The sequence below is a fragment of the Talpa europaea genome (genome assembly GCF_964194135.1).
Source record: "Talpa europaea genome assembly, chromosome: 1".
In the NCBI taxonomy this organism is placed as follows: domain Eukaryota; kingdom Metazoa; phylum Chordata; class Mammalia; order Eulipotyphla; family Talpidae; genus Talpa; species Talpa europaea.
The window spans coordinates 33,150,981-33,175,046 of record NC_140073.1 but is presented as its reverse complement, the minus strand read 5'-3'; the positions used below and the strand labels follow the sequence as shown (position 1 = coordinate 33,175,046).

Here is a 24,066-nt window from a genome sequence, read left to right as displayed (position 1 = left end):
ATCTTACACCAGTGAGAATGGCACATATTAAAAAAACTAGCAACAACAAATGTTGGCGAGGGTGTGGAGAAAAAGGAACTCTTCTGCACTGTTGGTGGGAGTGCAAACTGGTCCAACCACTGTGGAAAGCTGTGTGGAGATTTCTGGACCTACTAAACATAGAGCTTCCATATGACCCAGCAATTCCACTCCTAGGTATTTACCCAAAGGACACAGAAACATCAATTCCAAAGAACACCTGCACCCCTATGTTTATAGCAGCACTGTTTACAATAGCTAAGCTTTGGAAACAACCCAAATGCCCAAAAATAGATGACTGGATCAAGAAGATGTGGTACATATATACCATGGAATATTACTCAGCATTCAAAAAAGATAAACACATGCAATTTGCTGCAACATGGATGGCGCTGGAAGGGATCATGCTCAGCGAAATAAGCCAAAAAGAAAAAGAAAAATACCGGATGGTCTCACTCATAGCAGGAATCTAGAAAACTTAAATAAGGGACCAGGAAAATGAATAACTATAAGAAAGTGAAAATCAAAATCAACAAAAAACTATGAACCAGAGACACTTTTAGGGGGGCGGGGGCGGGAGGGGAGGGATTGGGGTCAGAATGGGGGGCTGCAATTGTATGGGGAATATAACAATAAAATTTATAAAAAAAAAAATAATAAAGCCAACTAGACCTTTAAAAAAAAAAAAAAGTAAGAACTTTACAGGATATCTAGTCTAATTCACTGCACATGTATGAATCCTTTCAAATAAAAATACATCCTTCCATAAGGAGCTAAGAAATTGCCATCTCAGGCCAATCCACAAGTCAGGTAACAATCAGGTATAAAGCTGTTCTTATCTTTGAAATAACATGCCTGTTGGGTCATAAGGCAAAGAGACAGAACACAGAAGACCTGGGGCAATGAATATGGCAGCCTGTCTTAGGTAGATTCCCATATGTTTTTCAGCAATTGCAAACCCAAGGACCATCTGTTTATGTTATCATGGGTGTCGAATGGGTCACATGTATATTCAGCTAGTAAGCAAAGAAGAGAAGACACAGATATAGTGCCCTTTGAGATTTCCAAGGCCAGAGATAAAGACATGTGTATTGGGCTTGACATGGTAGTTAATCAAGAGTCCATCTTTAGCTACAAACTGTGTAAGGACTAAAATGAAGTAGAATTATTACATGCCCTCTTAGGACAAAAAAGTAAATGGTAATCAGCTTCAATTTTAGACCAAGTGTAAGGATTTAAAATACAAATATATACATGCATGCTTTCTAACAATTTGAGTGCTGCTCTCAATCTAACACAGTGTTAAGTGCTTCATATTGACCACCTCATTGAATCTTTATACAAGCACTACAAGGTACTTACTAACCTGAACTCAGCTCTGTCTGACTCCATTGCATATGCATTCAAACACTATTCTGAGTCAGAGCTAGGTAAACCTTTTTTGTAAAGGACCAGCTTGCAGGCCAGGAAAGGTTTTTGTCTCCACTATTCAGATCTGCTGTCATAATGCTAAAGCAGCTCTAAACAGTAAATGAATGGAGTTGGTTGTGCTCTAGTTAAGCTTTATTTCTAAAACAAGCAGCAGACTAGAATTTGATTTTTTGGTGTGTATTTGCTGACCTATTTTTCTTTGTGGACCTAGTGGTTCTATGACTAGCTAGATACCTTGGGTTTCTCTGCTGAGAATAAATGCTGCAAAGAAGGTAGCCCATTTAGTCTGGTCCATTTCCAGTCTAGTCCATTCTGTGGAGCACAGAAGACCATTAGTTTGATTCTGTTAGGGTTCAGTGTAGCATAGATAAAGGAATTGAGAAAGTGGCTTTAGAAGTTCTTGTTCAAATCATGATTCAGTGGCATACTACAGTATAGGCTGTTTCCTCTCACCTCACTTCCCACTCTACAGCCTGGTTAGAAGAGACATTTAAGCAGACTGAGTGCCAGATTGAGAAATCTCAGCTATTTCCACCTAGCACAGCCCAGAGTACCTGTTTCCTTCATAAGTTCCTAATGATGATGGAGGTAGCACTTTAAAGCTAGCCTTAAATGGATTTAGATGCCTAATTCCTGATTAGGGTTTAGGAACCATATTTCAGGGACAATAGAGAGCCAGGGAATGCTTAGGTTAGTAGTTGTCTTAGACTGAAGCATAAAGCAGGATCTGTGTCAGGAGGACGACTTGAGAATTATAACCAAAAGGCCACTAGAGTACCTGCAGCACTTACCTAGCTAATAATTACTATCATGTGTCTTGAAAGATATCAAGAAAACAATGGAAGGCTTTGAAAATCCAATACCTCAGTAAACTTAAAAACAAACCACTTAAGAAAATTTGAAAAGCACAGTTAAGTAATGTGAATGCATGTAGAATAAACTAATGTACAAGTATTGAAGGAATCTTGAAGGAACTAGTTGGTGTTAATCTTGGAAGTCTTTTTGAAGAAGTAAAGGATAGAGCTTATTCATTTGGTACTACATTAAGAACTGGAACACAGTTGTGTTCAAGATGATCAAAGTCCTGGTCCCAGATGATGTAAAGCCCTATAGACTATGATAAGAAGTTGGAATTCTGTTCAGAAAACAATGGGAAGCCATTGCATGGCTTTTGAGTAAGGGAGTATATTATCTCACATCTTTTTAAAAGCTCACTCTGATTGCTGTGTAGAGAATGAGTTGGAGAAGAATGAAAGAAGAGGCAGAAGACAAGTTCGGAGGCTTTTGTAGCACAGATAAGAAGGTGGTGGCTTGAATTACACTGAAGGTAGTAAAGAGAGAAGTATAGACTGATTCCTGATATGTTACAGAATCAGCAACAGAACTTGGGATAGAATGTTAGGGAAAGAAAAGAATCAAGAATGGGTGGGTGTATGGCGATGCCATTTTACCAAGGAATGAACTGACAATTTTAGAGTAACCAGAATGTTAAAACTAAACAGGTCTTTGGAACTCAGACCTCTTTTATTACTAATGAAGAAAGTGAGACTTAGAGAAAAGTAATGCTTAGAGAGATTAGTGATTTCCCCAGGGTAGTATATGACAAGTGATAATTTTGCTGAAACAGAAAGCTTTCATGAAGGAATAAAGGAGAATGAGTAGTAGTAAGTGAAAGAGGTTAAGCTCTAACTTAAGGATTTTATGTTTGATCTAACAGACAAGAGAACCATTGGAGGGGAAGGAGACTACGAAGTAATGTTTTGGGAGATTGCTTGAACTTAGCATTAACAGTAGAAATGAAGGTATTGAAGAGGCAGACTTTCACTCATCAAGATAGGGAGTAGGGAAAAAGAGCAAGTTTTGAGTGAAAGATCAGTAGGACAAGTTTAATTTGAGATTGGCTGTGGGATATCTAGTGGAGAAATTCAAAGAGGCAGTTGGATCTATGGGTCTAAAACACAGAATTGAGGAACTGTGTGATAGATCACAGATGCTATGGTGGTGGGAGAACTGTGAGGACTACTCCTGAAGGGAGAAGTCAGATACTGTCCAAAAATTAATGATGATGTAAGAAAATTTAAAAAATAATTAATGAAAAATGAATTTAAACACAAGTGAGGTCTGGACATGAGACAGTCATCATTATAAAGGTAGCAGTTTTCACCCAAACAGTGTATTTAAGAAACAAAACAAACAACTAAATAAAACAAAAGTAAACAACAACAAAAATAATGTAGTAGTTTATGCAATTGAAGCAGATAAGATTGCCCTGAAAGGATATGTACACCAAAAAGACCACAGATAGAGTAATACGGAAGACTAACATTTAAGAAATGAGCAGAAACAAAGGAACCAGTAACAGAGACAGATGTAGAACAGATGTAAAGATGGCTTTAGAAGCCAGTGGAGGAGAGTGTGGAAAAAAAAAAAAAAGGAATGTTGAGTTTGCTCAGTGTTATTTCTAATGGCAAACATGTAGAAACAACCTAAAAATTCCTTTGGTCATTAAATAGTTAAATTGAGGTGTGTTTGTACCACAGACAAATTTCTGCAGGGAATTACTGCAGAAAGTAGAGCAAATGTTAGAAAACAGATGCTGATGTGGTTATAGGGTAACCTGGCATTATACCTGCCTAAGTTACATTTTGTTTTGCATGATGTGGTAGACGGTTAGGTAGCTAAATTACCATCCATTTTCAACACTTGTCTGTCTGCCTGATTCCTCCATAAAAACTATAGGCACTAACTTCTCTCCCAACTCCTCAGTAATTAGGGGTGGTCATGTGACTTCTGACCAAGACTATAGGTAAAAGACTGCTTAGACAACTTCTGGGACAGCTTTTGCTTTCCTGATAAAAGAGGTCAGTGGCACATGGTCCCTGCCTTCTCGTGGATGTAATGTCTGGAGCTAGGGCACCCATCATATAACCAGAAAGGAATATACAAACAGAATTACAGAGACAGTCGCCTGAATATTACAATGCTGAATCAGTGCCAAGAGGTGCCTTCCTTGTGACCTCTTGTTATGTGATAAAAATACACATAAACCACTGTGAGCTGACTTTTCTTGTGACTGAATACCTTTCTAACATGTGGAATTTTTTTAAATTTAATTTTTATTTTTATCTAAAAATACATGTATATAATTTAAAACAAAATCTAATCTGTTCTTGTGTTTACTTAGAAATATGGTGATACTTGGTGGAAGGCTAAGCATGCCTTGGTGATAGGTGAGGTGTGAGAAGGATTTTTTTCCCCCATAAACCATAAAACATACTCAAAGTTCTTAGTATGTAAGTAGAATCACATACAGTGCTATAAATCAATGTTACATCAGGTAAAAAAAACAAAATGTGATACCGCTGTTTCTTGATTTATTGATTTTACCATTATCTATTGATTTTCTACTATAAAAACAAAGGCTTAATGTTCTTATACTTCCCCATAATGTTCCCTGTATTAAATAACTCTTTTGGGTCAAATCAGCATTTACTGCTTATATTATTCTAACTATGTTCATATTATTCACAGTTGAATCCTTTCTCATATAAATGTGTATTATTCTCAAAAATTAATAATTACTTTGTCTTTTCTTTAATTTTCCTTGTAAAATTTAAATCTCTTCCCAGTACCTTAAAACTGTAGATCTAGTTAGTCTATTCTTTTCCTGCATGGAGACAATCTTCCTGGTGTTACCCTAGCCTCCTATTTCATTTTGGACTGGTTGCTTTCAAGGCCTGCTCCCTATATTCTAGACTTGCCCTCTATCACAATTCTGAGAATCTCTCGCCTCTTTTCTCCATTGGATGCTTTATTCCTTGAATCCGATGGTTTTCTCTTTGCTGATTTCCCTTGATTTGGTGGAGCATATATTTGGTAGCTTCTTGAAGATCCTTGGGAAATTACTTTTCTGAGTCTAAATTGATAGTTTGTCTAGATTTTAAAATTATGTATTGTCATATTTTTTAAAGGGTCATTCCATTTTCTTTCAACTTGTATTACTACCATTGAGTCATCAGGCCTGTGTCATCTTGTTCCTGATGCTTTCTAGTTGGGTCATCTTTTTCCTTTTGGAAAATTTTGTAGTCTTTGAAATCCATAATACTTTTAAAAAATTCATAGTGAGGGCCTCCCTGGTGGTGCAGCGGTTGAGCGCTGGGTTGTGAAGCTGCCCGCAGCCGCTGCAGTGCCGGTTCGATCCCCGGCTGCTCCCCGGCCACGGGAGGAGGGTCCCGCATGGCGCGCAGACCACTCCTGCCACCCGCTGCTCCCCTCAGCAGTGTACTTCGGTCCTTCTGCCTGCTCTGCTCCCCGCTCTGGCTCTGGTGAATTCTCTCACCCTCCTGCGCTTCTGACTGTACCCAGTGCTTGTATAAATAAATGAACAAATAAATTTTGCAAAAAAAAAAAAAAAAGAAAAAGATTTATTTATTAAAAAAAAATTCATAGTGATATGAAATCTCCATGTAGATCTTTATACCTTCATTATGCAAGGCTCCATATGGGTCCTTTCAAGCTTTAAACTCATATCCACCCTCATCCTTAATTTTTTTATAAATATAACACTTTTAAACTTTTTTCTAAATCTAGCCACACTATCAACCAACCAGTCTTTTGACTTATTCTTACAAAGGAGTAAACTCTTGGCATTCTTCTTAGTTGTCTGGGTCAAATGAGAATCTTTTGTAGGCTTCACACTAATCTATTTCCAGCCCTAACTGTGCCCTCCAGCTATAGAGGTGCTAGTGCTGGTAACTCTTCAACTTTTCCAGGGCTTTAGTTTAAGTAGAAAAACTGCTTTTGTGGCTAAATCCTGAAATATATTATAATTCAAACATAATTATTTATTTTTTCTTAAGTAACACTAATAATGGAAAGGTCAGGAAGCTAGTCTTCTTCCATGTAATCATTAGGGCCCAGACTGAGAGTGGCTTGTCTGTCTTCAACATGTGACCTCTAAGAAGATTACCCCAAGGGTCATCTCCATTCCAGCCACTCATTCTTATGACTGAATGGAGTGTGCAGAGAAGATTTTTATGAGCCAGGCTTCAAAGTGGTATATGTCACTTTTGTTTACCTTCTGTTTGCTAAAACTCATTTTACCTATTTCTAATGGCAAGCAAGGCTGGGAAACATAGCCTGGGTATCTGCCCAGAAAGAAGAGCATATGACTTTTGAACAACTAGCAACCTCTGTCAATCCATTGATCTATGAAGTGGAATTGTGTAAAGCACTTAGCTTTCTCTAGTCTGGGTCAGTTACCACTTTTCTGTCTGTTTTCTACATTTCAAAATTTTGTCATGTCTCTTTTTTCTTGTTTTTTTAACTGTTATCTTTGTTATTCTTTTGCTATCATTTTACTGACATTTTGGGGTTAGAGCAGAAGTGGATGTACAGTTACACTGTCATTTAAAATATGTAGACTGTTGTGCCCAAGATCAGCAGACTCGGTGAGCATAATCTCCAAGAACCCAAAGACAGCCGATGCAGACACAAAAGGGAGTTTATTACAGACTCGAGTCCAAGCTCACGGCACCTACCAACACAGCGGCAGATATCGAGAGCCCGAACAAAGGAAGCAGGGGTATTTTATAGGGTTATGCTGGCAGTTACTCATTGGCTACATGGATGCATTCTTCAATTTTGCCCGGCTATAATGCTAAGCTGACTGGCCCGGCTGAGATGCAGCTCCAGCCTGCAGCTCCAATTACGGCAAGTTCGCCCTCATTGGTGACCTGACGGCAAGGGTGGAGTGAGGGTTGAAACTGTCGAAACTATCTCTGGAATGCAGTCCTCATTCCCGGGACAGCAAAACCTAAAATTCTAAAATCGCAGTTACACACAAAATGACAAAGCAATGGCTAAGAATACTTATGCTTGGTTCCACATAGACCTGGGCCTCCTAGTGGTGCAAGGGGTTAAGAGGCAACCCATGAAGTTATCTGCAGCCACTGCAGCACGAATTCCATCCCTGGCCAGGGAGCTACCCACATGGCACAGCAGACCTCTCCTGACTTGCCTGCTGCTCCTCTCAGCAGTGTATTTCAGTCAATCTGCCTGTTCTGTTCCCCACTCTGTCTCTAGAGAATCCTCTCACCCTCCACACCTCTGGCATGTACCCCAGTTCTTGTATGTATAAATAAATAAATCTTTAAAAAGCAAATAAAATAAAATATGTAGACATAATAAAATGACCACAGAAAACATCTCTGAGATTCGTTTAGATTTATTGACTATAAATTTTTAACTCAATTAAACTGAATATTTTGTTATGTAATGCTGGTAATGCTAATGCTGGTAACTCTTCAACTTTTCCAGGGTTTTAGTTTAAGTAGAAAAACTGTTTTTGCAGCTAGATCCTGAAATATATTATAATTCAAATGTATTAAACATTTTGGAAGAATATACTTCTAAATGTAGTGGTTGTTATTTGGACCGCTTGGTGAGACAGGGTTAAGAGGTTGAGGAGACTCCCTTTTTATTTTATGTACTTCAATGATATTTGAATATTTTTCAATGAGCACATTTGTGCTTCAACCCTTCTTTGGTTACTAAAGAAAACAACAGATAAAAGAATAGTGAGCAGAGCCAAAAGCCTGAAAAGCCAAATAAAATGAAAACTGGAAAATATCTGCCAAATTTGGAAATTAGAAAATCATTGGTTTTGTGATCAGAAGTGAGCTCAATGAAGAAAATATAGACTATCAGGAAACAGACATAGTGATTTTGGCTTTTTTTTTTTTTTTGTTAGAGATCATTTAAGACAAGGATGGGTGATACAGAGGCATGAAGAGACAGGGAGTGGTATAGAACTGAGAAAGCAGGGTCTAAGGTTTGTGGAGGCATTTTCTCCCAATATATGTAAACACTGAGTATGTTTTATAGCCTATGTTTTATAGCCTATGAGTATGTTTTATAGCCTGAGTATGTTTTATAGTCTTCCTACTAAAGGTCCAGTAGGAAGGGAGGAAAATTTAGAAAAGAAATTACTTCAAGGAAAATGATTTTAGAGCTTTATTTGTTTCATATGCCCAGTGATGATTAGACTCCCTTACAAGAGTAAGAGTAACCAGGTAAAGTAGTGTTCAGCAAGACCAGCGTAGAAGGGAAGCTCCATGCTTTAGGTTAGGAGGACTTTGATTAGATGGCATTTGAAGCCCCTTCTAGTCTTTAGTTCTTCAAAACCAACTTACCTGTCTTGGTCCTGCTAAGCATGGCCTTGACAGAAACAACACATCACTTTAGTTTGACTTAAGCTAAGAATCCAATCTTATTAGTGAGAGAGATAAGAATGGAGATTTTCTGTTTCTTTTGAGGAGCAAAGCATTCTCTAAGTGTAACATCAGGAAATCTGACAGAGTTAGCACTTCCTAAAGCTCTTTATCAAGTTAAGAAGCACTCATTTTCTTTAAAGTGCTGCTCTCTCTTCTTTTCCCAAAGATACTAATTTAGAATCTGCTTTGCCAAGTATCAGTGTATTTCGGGAATCCATTTCTTCGCCTCCCCAGGGTTATAGTGAGTCATGGCTCTGACTCCATTCTTCCTCAGAAATCTATAAGGTGGTAGATAATGAAGACCTTCTCCAGTTCTATTCACTTCCGTGGGAAGGTTCGAGGCGCTGGGCTTCTAGAAGTGACTCTCTTCCCCTAGAATTGGAGCACTGTCTGATATGTATCACATAAAAACTTGGAATTAGACTCTATCTTTTGAAGGATTGTGAAGTAATTGTAAACTAGGAGTAAGATATTTATACATAGAAATTTCTAAGGTCAAATTACTTTTCAAGAGATGACTTATAACTTCTAGAGGCCATTTTAGGGTAGACACAGTGGAGGATGGATATATCTGCCCTAGGACTTTTCCTAAGCACTATCAAAGAGCAGACTTACATTTACATTCCTCATTCTGCTTCCTGACATTAGCTATCCTGGCACAGATATAACATTTAATTAAGTCCCCTGCTTTTTGGTCAGACTGTCCATTTTATACTCCCACTTTTGACACGTTGAAGAGAGGAGAATTGGATGACAAGCATATGGCATGAAGAGCCTTATGTTCCTTGTAGTCCAGAGGATGTTAGTAAGAATGATTTTTGTGGGTTCTACCAGGTTTCAAAGCATGCCTCCCGAGAGAGTTGCTCATCAATCATGAATTTCTGTTTTCCCATCTATCTGCCCCATGGGTGATTCAACCAACAGGAGATCCAAGCCACTAAGGCATATATAGATTGGGTCCAAAAGATAATAATGTAAGGAAATGAAACTTGAAATAGCAGTAGACAGAACTTCTGACAACCAGTGCTAGGTAATGTTTTTCAGCCTGTGAGAATGCACTACTCTTTCTCTAAGTCACTTGGGAAGATAGACATGTTCCATATAGACTAAGACTACTTTTCTCCTGAAATGCCCTTGTAATGGGATGGGGTGGGGGGCAAAATAGGGGGAAAGCTATAAACCCAGGTAGTCCAAATAACAAGGGTCCCTCAGTTCTTTTCAACCTCTAGAATATTCATTGGCCCTCTCTGTATTTTCCAGAGTCCCACGTTACTCTCTCATTCATTCAGGGTCACCTACTACAAATCAGCTTATAGTGTCTACCCTGACAATACCAGGGAAGTTCCTACTTGAAGGAAGAATAAATAAGAAGCAAAGGTAGAGCTCAGTTATGTGAAACTTATGCATTATTTCTGTAGCACCTCTGGGACAACGGAGGAAGAAATGACCTGTCTCTAAAATGTCTCTGTTTTCTATTTCTCAAGCAACCTCATAATATTCTACAGAGGCGCCTTATGGAAACCAACCTCTCTAAGCTCCGAAGCAGTCGTGTCCCTTGGGCCTCCAAGACCAACAAGCTCAATCAGGCTAAGTCTGAGGGGCTAAAGAAGTCTGAGGAGGATGACATGATTTTGGTTTCTTGCCAGGTAATATTCTCAGAACAGCTTTTCCAGAGTTTTCTGTCCAGTATGGTTTTAAACCCTTTATGTTCTTGATAGTGGGAGTCCTGTCCTCTAAACTGTACAGAATGTAGGTCTTACCTTGGAATTCATAGATGAACGTTAATTTCATCTATGAACGTTAATTTTCATCTATGGCCCTGCTGGAGGTGTGTGCAGTATTTTGTATGCATGTTCATATTTACAGGAAAAAAAAGACCAAAATTTTCATCAAATTTGCAAAGGGATCTCTCTCTCTCTCTCTTTCTCTCTCTCCCTCTCTCACTCACACACACACACACACACACACACACACACACACACACTCTCTCTCTCTCTCTCTCTCTCTCACACACACATAGTATATAGAATGAAACATCCAAAGTCCTTTGTGATACTCTCTTAGCTCTAGATTCAACAACAAAAAGAACCCTTCAAAGGAGACTCAGCAGTGGCTAAAAATGAAACACTACTAACCCCTGTGAGAATGCTCTCCAACCTTACCTGTCATATAACATCTGCGCTTACTCCCTGGCTCTCCCTTCCCTGTTTCTTCTCTGGCTCCTGTTGAACAATGTGTTTCCTCTCCATAGTGTGCTGGAAAGGATGTAAAGGCCTTGGTTGACACAGGCTGTCAGTATAATCTCATCTCTTCAGCCTGTGTGGACAGATTGGGGTAAGTAGCCACTTGGGCTGGGTGGAAGTTAGATGCTAATACACTGTTTGCCTGAATATATTTTGAACTTAGAGATGGTTGAGGGTCTCCATAGAGACCCCAAAAGAAGTGTGAAGAACTCAACTATCAGCCAAAATCAATCCTTAGTGGAGCGGTGAAGTGGTAGGTCCTTGGGCAACTGGGAGAAATCAGTGAGCCAGGAAAACCTCAGGCTCCACCTATTAAGTTTTGAGCAAAGACCTCTAGACTCTGAAATAAGAGACTATGGAGTCCTTGGATCACTGTATGCACTTCCCTGATCCTGTTGTATGTCCTGCCAAGGCAACAGATTAGAAGAAACTGTCCTATTCATATACCTAGACAAATGAAAGCAAGAATATGGTTGACCTTAGCTTACTCAGGGTCTTTCTGGAGGCTACATTACCTGTCCTAAGAAACATCAGTCAGAACTTGGAGTAGGGCTGTAGTTACTACTGGCTGGAACCATCATTAAGATAGCTAATAGTATCTTCCCTCCTTCTGGAGAACATGTAAAATCAGATCTTACTGCTGGCCCTGCTGGAGATTTGGTGTGAGACGGACACACTGTGTAATGAATGTCTCAGCTCTCCAACAGCTGGAATTGAGTTTTCCTTCTTTCAGCCAAAGTGAGCCATTTTGTATCTTTTCTCCTTTTCACTCAATCTTTATTTCTGTTTCTTTCCTTTATTCCTTTTTTTCCCCTCCAAAGTACCAGTTGGGTTCCAAGGGATAGTCCAGGAGAAATCAAGTCAATATCCTTTTCCACTTTTCTGGCCCTAAGTTCAATAAATCATTCCCCAGTCTAAATCTCTGTATTGAAACAATCCATAGGACAGATATAATGGCCCATTTTAAGCTACTTTCAAGATGTCCATACTCTTAGGTAGGGCTTGCACAGGACTTGATTTGTGTAATCAGTAATCTCTGCTATATGATCTATTCCTTCTCATTTCTACCTTTTCATCACCCCTCGCCACCACTGTGACTCTGTAGCTGCATGTAAGGCTTTTGTGCATTGCTGTTTAGGGTAGTGGGGGAGTCCAGGACACAAGTGTTCTTGCAGGAAGAATCATAAGCTGTTTTATGGGGTAGAGAGATGAGATATAGTGCAACATGAAGGTTCCAGAAAGACTAATAATGTCCTGCTGCATAATTAGGCAGCAGACTGCCATGATTCCAGAGGAATTAATAACCATCTGTAAAACTGCAATTATTTTTCTTGTGGATGGTCTGTTATACCAAAAGAGAGGAAATGGAGTAAAGCAGAAGTATTGGCACAGAAAGTCCATAATTAAGTATTTATCTACCAACCCATAATAGCTCAGGTGCTAGCTGCTCCAACAGTTTATATAACTGTGTAAAACCTTGGTGCTGTTTCTTTCCATCCTCCCCTGCACAGACTAAATTTTAATTAGGACTTTCTCCATGATATTTTTTAATGATTCCAGTATCAATGTGCATTTATAAATAAGTACCTGCCTCCATTAACCTTATAGCCTAAGAATATCTGGTAAGGCTAGATTTAAATGGAAAAGAAAAGGAGAACATTAGACATTAAGCAAAAATTAGGATTAACCTGCTCTCTCTGTGATGTTACCCACAGAGGGATAAAAGGCCATGTTAACTTGTACATGGACAGGGACACTCTCTAGCTTAGGGTTCTCTGAGTATATTTGTCAACTGGCTTTCACCAATGCAGGTAGTGAAACAGATTTTTAAGAACAACAGTTGAATCTTTAGTATTTTTTTTAATCCCCCTGCATATTTAGAACTAGGTGCTGAAACCAAAAGTATGTGCTGTTAGCATTTTTTTTGTAAATTAATCCCAGAAAAGTGGAGAAACTGTAGTGGTGGTCAGAAGGCAGGCATTGCCATATACCACAAGGAACCTCTGCGAAGGGGATTCTGGTATTTTTCTTTCTGGTGCAGACTCAAGGAGCATGTCAGATCTCACAAGCATGAAGGAGAGAAGCTTTCTCTACCCCGGCATCTGAAAGTAGTGGGCCAGATTGAGCACCTAGTGATCACATTGGGCTCCCTCCGCCTGGACTGCCCAGCAGCTGTGGTTGGTGAGTAGAATTGGATATTAGACTATACGTAAATCCTTTCCCTGGGCCTCTTTGGTGATGCAGGGGTTAAAGACACAGCATTATCCAACTATCATGAGCCACTGCAACATGAGTTATCTCTAGCCAAGGAGAAAATCCACATTGTGGAGCAGACCTCTCCTGTCTTGCCCACTGCTCCCCTCAGCAGTGTATTTCAGTACATTTGCCTGTTCTGCTCCCCGACTCTGTCTCTGGTGAATCCTCTCACCGCCCCGGCCCCCCCCCCCCACACCCCCCAACTCCTGCCACAGATCTACATCCCAGTTCTTGTATGCATAAACAAATACATCTTTAAAAAAAATTAAAAAAAAAAATCCTCTCCTTACTTCCACCAAGCCCTCATGAGATCTCATGCCTGTAAATTTTTACTTTTTTTTTTAATAAAGATTTATTTATTTATTTATACAAGCACTGGGTACAGTCAGAAGCACGGGAGGGTGAGAGAATTCACCAGAGCCAGAGCAGGGAGCAGAACAGACAGAGTGACGAAATACACTGCTGAAGGGAGCAGCAGGCGCAGCAGGAGAGGTCTGTCATTCCATGTGGGACCCTCGCCGGCAGCCAGGGATTGAAATGGCGCTGCAGAGGCTGCGGGCAGCTTCGCAGCCCAGCACTCAACCGCTGCGCCACCAGGGGAGGCCCCAGATTTGTACTTTTCTGTGGAATATAGACCTTGTCCCATTTTGTGTCCTCTAAAATGCCAGCTGGACACTAAGCTATATTCAAGACATGTTGAGAATCACTCAGAAAAAAAAATCTTCTTTAGAGACTTATTTTTAAGTCATTTTTGAATGAACCATTAAGTTTTAAAAAACCTGAAAATTTCTAGAAGCTTTAGAATGCTTTCTGCATACCCGAATAGCAGCTGCATTGTTCATCCTTACATGAGGAACTCACGATAAAAAAAATTTTCAAGGTGCAAGGAAACAAGCATTTGTTGTGTGTAGATGAAAATAGCTACGGAAAGCTTTTCGCAAGTTGAAGGTAGAGAACAAGGTCTTCTTACTTGTTTTGTCATAAATCCTTACTCCTTTGTCATAAATCCTTTGATAATTTTCCAATATCTCCTATATTTCCTCTCATATACTCTAAAGTTCCTGATTTTTGTTTAAAGTTAAAAAGTCGTGAGTTTGAATATTGGCTCTCTTGCCTTTTAACTATAATCCTCTAGAGAAATTACTTAATAGATGCTCAACAGATGTTTGTTAGATAAATGGATGGATAGTGAAATGAAACCTAATAGTGATACCAGCATGAAAATGGCTGAATCTTAATTTTTTTTTTTATTAGAGGACAATGAGAAAAACTTGTCCCTTGGACTTCAGACTCTTCGATCACTGAAGGTAGATTGATTCTACTTTCCCTTGATTTCTCTTTACGGCAGTGTCTTCTTACATGGAGACCCCATCGTGGTTTTATTGACAGTAACCACTGATTCCCCTTTGTTTCAGTGTATCATAAACTTGGATAAGCACCGGCTGATCATGGGAAAAACAGACAAAGAAGAAATCCCTTTTGTGGAGACAGTTTCCTCAAATGAAGCCAAGTGAGTGCCCAAAAGCATCAAGTTAAGTCAAATCCATTTGTTATGAGCTGGATTTGGGGGTTTTCACACACAGAATATGGGATTGTGTTCTGCCTTTGGCCTTCAGTCATATCACAGTACATCCCTTCCCATCCCACAGAACACCTAACCTACACTTCAGAATGAGCAGCAGTAATACTGCACAAAATGGTTGGGAAAATGAATAGCTTTTAAACTAAAACTGTACTTGTCTTTAGCCTAACGTCTTTGAATTTGGTATCATTACTTCTATTTCTTTCTCATTTCAGCACTTCAGAAGCATAATTACAGCCTGCAGCATATCTGCATGTATGCACACATACCAGTTTGACAGATTGAGAAAATTGGGTTCCAACTAAACACAGAAGCAACTTGCTGTGGACCAAGTCCTTCCCTCTAATACAAGCTCTAAGGGTTCCTTCCCACCCAGACCTCTCTAGACTTTAGTCTGTGCTTAGAGATCTTGTCTGGTTATAGCCATTGTTTTTTACTCCTTTGATCACTTAATTTATAGACTGTTTTGACACTGCCAGGTCTCACTTGTGTCCTATTTCTCTGCTTCTTCCTCAAATTTGTCTTTATTTGTCATATAGAGGCCACTCTATTTCAGGTTCTATTTCTCCACACATACACTTGCTTCTTTTCCAATAGCTAAAGTGTATAATAAACAGGAGTCTTTTACCTCCTTTCAGTTATTTCAAAGAGGTTGCTTAAACCTTTTTGTTGGCATGTCAGATAAGGATACCTATAAAGGAATCTTCCCTTCAATTTGCTTATGGAAGTGCTTAGAGTAGTTAGAAAAATAGTCAGGCATGGGTATCCTTTAAAGATTCCCAAGTCTACCCATAGCTGTAATTCATGGAATATTTAATGGATCCCACTTTGAACTTTGCTATGTCTCACCAAAAATCTCATCTAATGTCCAGCTACTGTCCCTACCAAATGTTTTTAGCTCTAAGCTCCCTGAAAACTAGGAACTTGTTGGCTCCTATTTGAACAACTAGACAGCCATTCTGTAGCCAGTTATCACTGGGTCATCCCCAAACTCCCTTCTCAGCTTCTGTAGTGGAAGTGGGATGGAAAACGTAAGCACAGCCACAGTAGGGGAGGCCACATCTGAATCTCAGCAGAGGTGATCCCAGGGCTACCAGCCTTCAGCATTCCCTCCAGCCCCACTCCATTCTCTTACCTACGGTGGGTGGTCTGCAGCTTTCCTGTGAGGTCCCTTCAACTCTCCTCCCTTATTCTGCCATGACTTTGGCCCATTTCTTATTTCCAGGACACAGCTGAAATACTTCACCTCTTCCTTTCCTAATTGAAAGTTCTGTCCAGCCTTGATTCTTGGCCACAAGACAGGCATGATGGAACTTCCTTGACTTTATCTTTATTTGGATTCTCTATATACCAAGTGAAATTCTCAGGTGCTGGGAAGATATGACTTATTCTGGCCCTTTGAGTTCAGGATCATATGCATCAGGGGAATGATCAGATGGTCTTTAGTGATCTTTCCAGCCTCTGAGAATCAGTCAATGATTTTCTAATTTGGGAATAGAAGCAGTTGGGGTGGTCTAAGCTTAAAGTATCATAATCTTACTCAGTGCAATGAATCATTTGAATTCACTAACCAAATAATTGTGCATTTAAACCTCAGCCTTGATAGAGGCACTGGAAATCTTCAAAACAATTATGGGAAATCTTGAGCTTCATTAATCTTTTTTTTAATGCTCTTGCTTTGATTATTCTGATAACCCTTATCTCCTTGACATTCATATGGAGCACTGGGTCTTCTCAGGACTGGCAAGGTAAACAGATAAGGTCAGTTCTTCCCAGAATCTTAGAAAATTCTCTCTGGCATCTCTTATTGAGGTTGTAGGGAGAGTGTCTACCCAGTTTATAGTTCTGAAGACAGGTCACAGTAAGAAGTAACCTACAGAACTGGTGACCCTTGTATGCCATATTTGATGTCTCTCTGAAATACGGTAGTTTAAAAAACATTGTTTTTGTCGTTTAGTATTTCTATGCCTGACTCATTTGAGAAACAAATGTTTTCCGACTTTCCTATTTCCTTGCCTTGCACAGACCTCACCTGGTAAGATTTCTCTATTCCTTACCTCAAAGTGTCTATAGAATTGGTTTCTTGGTGTGTCAGCTATTCTAACATTTGTGTAATAGAACTATTTTTCCAGGCTGGGGACATGAAGGAGATGAACTGGATTTTTCCCTCCTTCTGTCGCCAGGCCTCTGCATTGGCACTTTATCTGCTCAATGTTTTTGGCTGTGTTGGGTTTATTTGTTAGACTGATGTAATAATAAAGTGAAATCTTCCCCTCTGTGTGCTTGTCTGATGAAGTTTTTGTGTCAGGACCCCAGGAAAATGGGGAAGCCTAGGCACAACCTAATTGCATCAGTGTTTCTCTCTTGGGTTTTTTTTTTTTAAGATTTATTTATTTATGCATACAAGAACTGATGTGTAGGCCACAGGTGCAGGGGGGTGAGAGGATCCACCAGAGACAGAGTGGGGAGCAGAGCAGGCAGATGTACTGAAATACACTGCTGAGGGGAGCAGAGGGCAAGACAGGAGACGTCTGCTGCACCATGTGGGGCAGCTCCCTGGCTGGCTGCAGTGGCTGACAATAGCTTGATAGTGCTGTATTGCACCACCAGGGAGGCCCCACTCATAGCGTTTTTTTTAAACAAGGCTTAGTGGTCTTCATTTCTTCCATTGTTATTTCCCTTCATCTCCCTCTTACTGTCCTTGGGAAAATTAGTGACACTTGCTGAGCTAGGTTTTATAATCTACAAAACAGAAATTATAATAGCACCTACTTTACAGTAACAAATGAGATAACCCAAATAAAGTGTAAGCATATGGTAGTCCCTCAATGCTTTAACTTTGTATGAGAATCATCTTTTTTAGTGGGCTGATTAGCACTGTGTGAGAAAATACATACTTCTAGAAGAGGAAATTTAGTTCAGACAAATAAGTGAGGTTTGGGAAGGAACAAATGAACCTTAATGTGTAGTTAAAAGTTCTGTCTCAATGGCATTCCAAGGAAGCTGGCATTTTACAGATGATAGAAACTTACTTTTTTAAGTGCTGATATTTTAAATATTTAAACAATGTGGTTAAGCAGTCAACAAGGACATTTTTTGACTATGGCAACAGTTATTACAACTTAGAGGAATTATGGTTCTACTATTCAGATGGTACTGTTATTCTATCTTAGAAGGCCTTGCCTTATTTTTGTCTATTTATTCTAAATATAAAAATATAAAAAGACTTAAGCTGTCTTACCTGCCTAGATGTCCTAGAATCAAAGAATTTTGGCACTAGAGATTATTTTGTAGGTATCTTTAGCCAAACCTACACCAAACCTAGAGCAATAAGCTACAGAATCGAAATGATTCTATTACTTGCCATTCATAACATCTTAATAGAATGAAACCAACAAAATTAAAATATAACAGAGTTTAAAATGTATTCTTTCACGTTTAAAGAGTCTATTGCACTTGCGTGTTGGTGGAGAACTTAGACTGACAGACCTTCATGAAGATGACATTGGTGTTTTAGTTGATTACAGTTCTATATGTAGAAGTATTAAGGACTAGGTATGTAGGAGATGTTATTTGTAAGACAGGGACGTGAATACAGTTTGTGGAGTATTGAGAAAGGGGCAATGGTAGTGTGATTGTTGTCTTCAGAGGTGTCAATGTGGGAAGTGTTCTTTCTGGCACCAGAAGGCAAGTATTTCCTATAGGGGAAGGTACAGAAAGGCATATCCTGACTCAATCGGAGAGAAGAATCTACTATAAGCAAGGGATTATGCAAATTTCTACAAACAAGATAGTATTGGTCACAATTTTGCAAAAGGAAAAAATTATAGCTCAGAGTAGTATCAGGATACAACTATTTGGAATAATTAAATAGACTTTGTAATTGAACTTATTTAAAGTGAATTTATTTCCTAGCAATATTATGAAAGAGAATTATGCATTCAGTGTAAGTTTGGATATCTCCAAAGTCATTTATTTATTTATTTAAAAAAATTTAAGATTTTATTTATTTATTTATCTATTCATTCATTCATTCATTCATTCATTCATTCATTCATTCATTCAAGCACTGGGTACAGTCAGAAGCGCAGGAGGGTGAGAGAATTCACCAGAGCCAGAGTGGGGAGCAGAGCAGGCAGAAGGACCGAAGTACACTGCTGAGGGGAGCAGCGGGCGGCAGGGGAGGTCTGCGCGCCATGCGGGACCCTCCTCCGGTGGCCAGGGAGCAACCAGGGATCAAACCGGCGCTGCAGAGGCTGTGGGCAGCTTCGCAACCCAGCGCTCAACCACTGCGCCACTGGGGAGGCCCTCCAAAGTCATTTATTTAATGGCATTGTGAATCAAATGTAGTTTCCTGTTGACTCACGGCCATCACTACTAACATAGATTCATTAATTTGGACTGAAATCTTGAGCTTTTTACCCACCTTTGAAGGGATGAAGACTGCTGCTGTTTTTTTTTTTTTTTTTTTTTTAAGATTTATTTATTTATAGGGCCTCCCCGGTGGCGCAGCGGTTGAGAGCTGGGTTGCGAAGCTGCCGGTAGCCTCTGCAGCACCGGTTCGATCCTGGCCACCGGGCGAGGCTCCCAAATGGCATGCAGACCTCTCCTGCCGCCCGCTGCTCCCCTCAGCAGTGTACTTCGGTCCTTCTGCCTGTTCTGCTCCCCGCTCTGGCTCTGGTGAATTCTCTCACCCTCCCGCGCTTCTGACTGTACCCAGTGCTTATATAAATAAATAAATAAATCTTAAAAAAAAAAATATTTATTTATTTATACAAGCACTGGGTACAGTCAGAAGCGCGGGAGGGTGAGAGAATTCACCAGAGCCAGAGAGGTAACAGAACAGGCAGATGACAGACAAAACACACTGCTGAGGGGAGCAGCGGGCGAGACAGGAGAGGTTTGTCCCGCCATGTGGGACCCTCGCCGGTGGCTGGGGATTGAACCGGCGCTGCAGAGGCTCAACAGCTCAACCGCTCAACCGCTGCACCACCAGGGGAGGCCCTGAAAACTGCTGCTTTTAAGAAATCAGAAAATAGAGGCAAACTGGCCTGTATTATAGCTTGGACTTCACTGTCAGCAGCTGCTGCTTCTTTCTATTATCAGTGCTTCCTGAGCTATAATATGTTACTGTCATCATATGCTCATTTGTCTGGCAGATAACCTACTGACAGCTGTTTTACACATGGTACCAAGCACATGGGCATTGCAACTGTTTCTCAAAGATCTTTTTATTCAAGGGTTGTGGTACGTCTGGAAGGTTGGGACTGCCAGATACCTGACTAGAATGTAGAAAATCTGAATCTTTACCTGCTTTTAGGCAATGACTTGTCCAGTTGTTCTAGCAGTGTGATCCTATGCCTTGTTATTCCTTTCTAGAAACTGTCACACTCTTTCCTAGATCTATAACCCTATCAGAAAATCCCCATCACCGTAGTCAAAGAAGAAAGTTCTCTACTGGTGTTGCTGCACCAGAGTAGCCTCCAATTTGTAATGAATACAGATGACCTAATTCTGCGGGGAGTATAGATACTCCAGTGTTGACATATTCAAATCCTGCCAGTTTCCCTGAACAGGAGAAATGGATTTGGAAGAGGGAGTATTGTTGCTCTAGCAGAGATACTTACAGAACTTGTGTTTTCCAGGGGCAAGATTGGAGAGTAGGAGGGGGGACGTAGAATCTTCTGTACTGTGAGCCTGAAAAACAGGCTATCATCATTTGGTAAACTAACTTGGGATATCCTGGGATGTTGTTATGAAAATGCTGGATTCCTTGGATATACTAGATGACCTTATACTTGGGGAGGGAGTGCTGCTATAGTGGTTCTCATTTTATTTTGAAAATGAGTAAGAGAATGAGAATTTTATAGGGGCTGGGCTGATCCTATGAAAAAACAATTACTCTGTTTTGACAGTTCTACAGAAACTGTCCCCAGCATGTCTAGATTCATAATAGTTACTCTGTGGTATTAGGAACCAGTTGGGGAATGGAAAGTACATTAAAATGAATAGATTTCATAAAGTCCAATTAGACCACAAGAGTGTGTGAAGGGAGGCTATTCTAAGATCAGAGGAATGGCAGGAATGGCAGGATCCAGTTGTGTATATCCCATGGAGAGAATTTCAGAAATAGTATGGCAAACTTACATAGCATCAGGTGAGGGGTGAGAAGGGCAGGGCATGAAAAGAATGACAAAGGGAAGAAAAAAATGGAGTTGGAATCCCAGCATCAGTCTTAAGTTGACTCCACCACTGGGATTCAAATCTGTGTGTGTAGGGCCTCCCTGGTGGCGCAAGGGGTTAAGGAGCAACCTATGAAGCTAACCGCAGCCACTGCTGCACAAGTTCAATCCCTGGCCAGGGAGCAACCCACATTGCACAGCAGATCTCTCCTGACTCGCCTGCTGCTCCCCTCAGCAGTGTATTTCAGTCAGTCTGCCTGTTCTGTTCCCCACTCTGTCTCTGGTGAGTCCTCTCACCATCCCATCCCCACCCCCACACCCCTGGCCTGTACCCCAGCTCTTGTATGCATAAAAATAAAATAAATCTTTAAAAAAAAAATCTGTGTGTATATACCATAAATGTGGAGGGATGTCAATCATGAGCCTTTTTGTGTGAGGAACTGAGAGGCATTCTGGGATGCACAGGCTAGTCAGACATGTCTGATTCCCTAACAAAACTCTTGCTGACAACTTCTTGTTGGAAGTGAACTAGATGCAGTGCCCTCCTGAAACCCCTCTAAAATGATAGTAAAGAAATTTGAAATGACATAAACTAATAAGGACAAAGAAAGTGGGAGAAAAGATAACAGTAGTCAAGCAATGTCAATAAAATCTTTTGAGTCTGGAAAGTAAAAGACAAGCAATAAATGGAGTTAACCAGAGAAAGCAGAAACCTAATTGTTAGGTTAACCTAACCTGACAATAGTGAGCAAATGCATGCCACAGAACCCCAGAAAAGCATAAGGAATCGGAGACATCAGTTATCTGAAAAGCAAGTGGTAGGAGCAGAGGGCTAAATTACAAGATTACTTGAAAGATTATGAATTAACTTAGACCTGAGGTCCCCATCCGTTATTCATCCATTTGTTCATTCACCCCCTGAAGAAACTGTACTAGTTGGAGATACTGAGAACAGGGAACTGAGAAGAGACATTTTATTGAAAATATGGTGGTTTCAGATTCAGCATACTTAAGTGTCACCTCTTTCCTAGCTTGAAACCCTGGGACTTGGCTGTTTAATTAGGACAATGCTTTCACTGCAGTCCTCTCAGGGTGGTTTCTCCCAGACCTTGTCTGGTCCTAGAAATGGAGTAGCTGTTCTCCTTCCTCCTCATTACTATTTCCAGACATTTCTCTATCTTCCCTTAAAACTCCCCAGCTTTTAGTCTCATGCCATCAAAGTATATCACTGACTTCCCTTCATTATTGCTATCTTTTTTATTATTTTTTTAAATTTTTATATATTTTTTACATTTTTCATTTTTTGCAGTGTATGCATTTTCATCTTGGTTATAGTCCCCATACAATTCCCACCCCCCTTGTTTTGATCCTTTGCCCCCCTCCCACAGTGTGTCTCTGGTTTATAGTTGCTTGTTGATTTTGATTTTTACTTTATTATAATTAGTCTTTTTCTTGGTCCCTTATTTAGGTTTTCTAAATTCCTGTTAGGAGTGAGACCATCCGGTATTTTTCTTTCTTTTTTAAAGATTTGTTTTTTATTTATACAAGCGCTGGGTACAGGTGCGCGGGAAGGTGCGAGGATTCACCAGAGACAGAGTGGGGAACAGAACACAGACTGACGAAACACACTGCCTAGGGAAGCAGCAGGCAAGACAGGTCTGCTGCGCCATGTGGGATTCTTGCTGGCCTGCCGGGATCGAACCCGTGCTGCAGAGGCTGTGAACAGCTTCACAGTGCAGCACTTAGCCGCCTGTGCCACCAGGGAGGCCCCATCTGCTATTTTTCTACAAGGCCCCTGGTACATTCCCTCTCATTTCTCAGTAAGTTTAGCTCTTGGTTCATTTCACTCCCTCCAGCACTATTCCTGATTTAATTCTTGGCAATTTAATTCCATTCCTAGATCCTTTCAACAACTACATTTAACTTTTTTTTTTTTTAATTAAGGTAACAGTTTACATCATTTATATTTTGGAGGTATAGGGTCCCCACCCCCACGCCCCTTTTAGAGGTTACATAGCACTCCCATCACCAAAGCGCCTATAGTTCACCACCATAGTTCATTGTGCTCCCTTTCCCACTTCAGAATCACAACTTTAAAGTCAGCTCTTTGCCTGCTCTTCCTATACATGTGCTGCAACCATGCTGACAGGTCTCACTTTAAATTCATGACCATAACTCAGACCCTTCATGTTAGCCCACAGTCGCATTTCCTTAGTCATTTACCTTTTCATTCTCCTAGATCAGGAGGGGTCAGCAAACTGTTTTCTATAAAAGGCTCCACAATGCCATCGTAGCAGGCATATAACCACAGGTAATATGTAATGAATGAAATTTGGATTTGATATAGTTTTTATGTTCCCAATACAATGTTCATCTTTAGATTCCCCCTCCCCCCCCTCCAAACCATTTAAAAGTATAGAAATTATCCTTATCTTTCAGACTTCACAAAAAAGCATTTGTCTGCAGGCTGTAGTTTGCTGAGCTATATCCTAACTTATTTCACACCTTCTGTTTTCTTATCAAGTTTCTAACACCTCCTTCTCCATTCTCACTCTCAGATGATATTACTTTTTTTTTTAAAGATTTATTTATTTTATTTATTTTATTATACAAGCACTGGGTACAGTCAGAAGCATGGGAGGGTGAGAGAATTCACCAGAGCCAGAGCGGGGAGCAGAGAAGGCAGAAGGACTGAAGTACACTGCTGAGGGGAGCAGCGGGCGGCAGGAGAGGTCTGCGCGCTATGTGGGACCCTCCTCCGGTGGCCAGGGAGCAGCCGGGGATCAAACTGGCAGTGCAGTGGCTGCGGGCAGCTTTGCAACCCAGCGCTTAACCGCTGCGCCACCGGGGAGGCCCTGATATTACTTTTTTACTTCATGAAATAATCAGATCATTTACTATACCTACTGCCTCTACCCTCTTACCAGCTTTCCTTTTACTGTTACCGTATCACAAAATATCTAAATACTGTATAACATTTGTGTTTATTGTCTCCCCAACTAGAATCTGTTCTAGGACAGCAGAATTTTATCTGTTTTGTACACCTAGAAGACAGTTTAAAAGATAGACATATAGATGAA

The 24,066-nt window shown here is 40.2% G+C and overlaps 1 protein-coding gene across 1 annotated transcript in view; it reads left to right on the top strand.

The window, feature by feature from the left end:
- Positions 1-24,066, top strand: part of NRIP3 (nuclear receptor interacting protein 3) — a gene marked incomplete at both ends in the record, with an annotated part of 36,530 nt that overhangs the window by 5,743 nt on the left and 6,721 nt on the right. Inside the window, 5 exons of the mRNA XM_084238715.1 lie at positions 10,208-10,369; positions 10,975-11,057; positions 13,008-13,147; positions 14,477-14,529; positions 14,638-14,732. Of these exons, the coding sequence (XP_084094841.1) occupies positions 10,208-10,369; positions 10,975-11,057; positions 13,008-13,147; positions 14,477-14,529; positions 14,638-14,732 (533 nt within the window). The remainder of the gene's footprint in view (positions 1-10,207; positions 10,370-10,974; positions 11,058-13,007; positions 13,148-14,476; positions 14,530-14,637; positions 14,733-24,066) is intronic.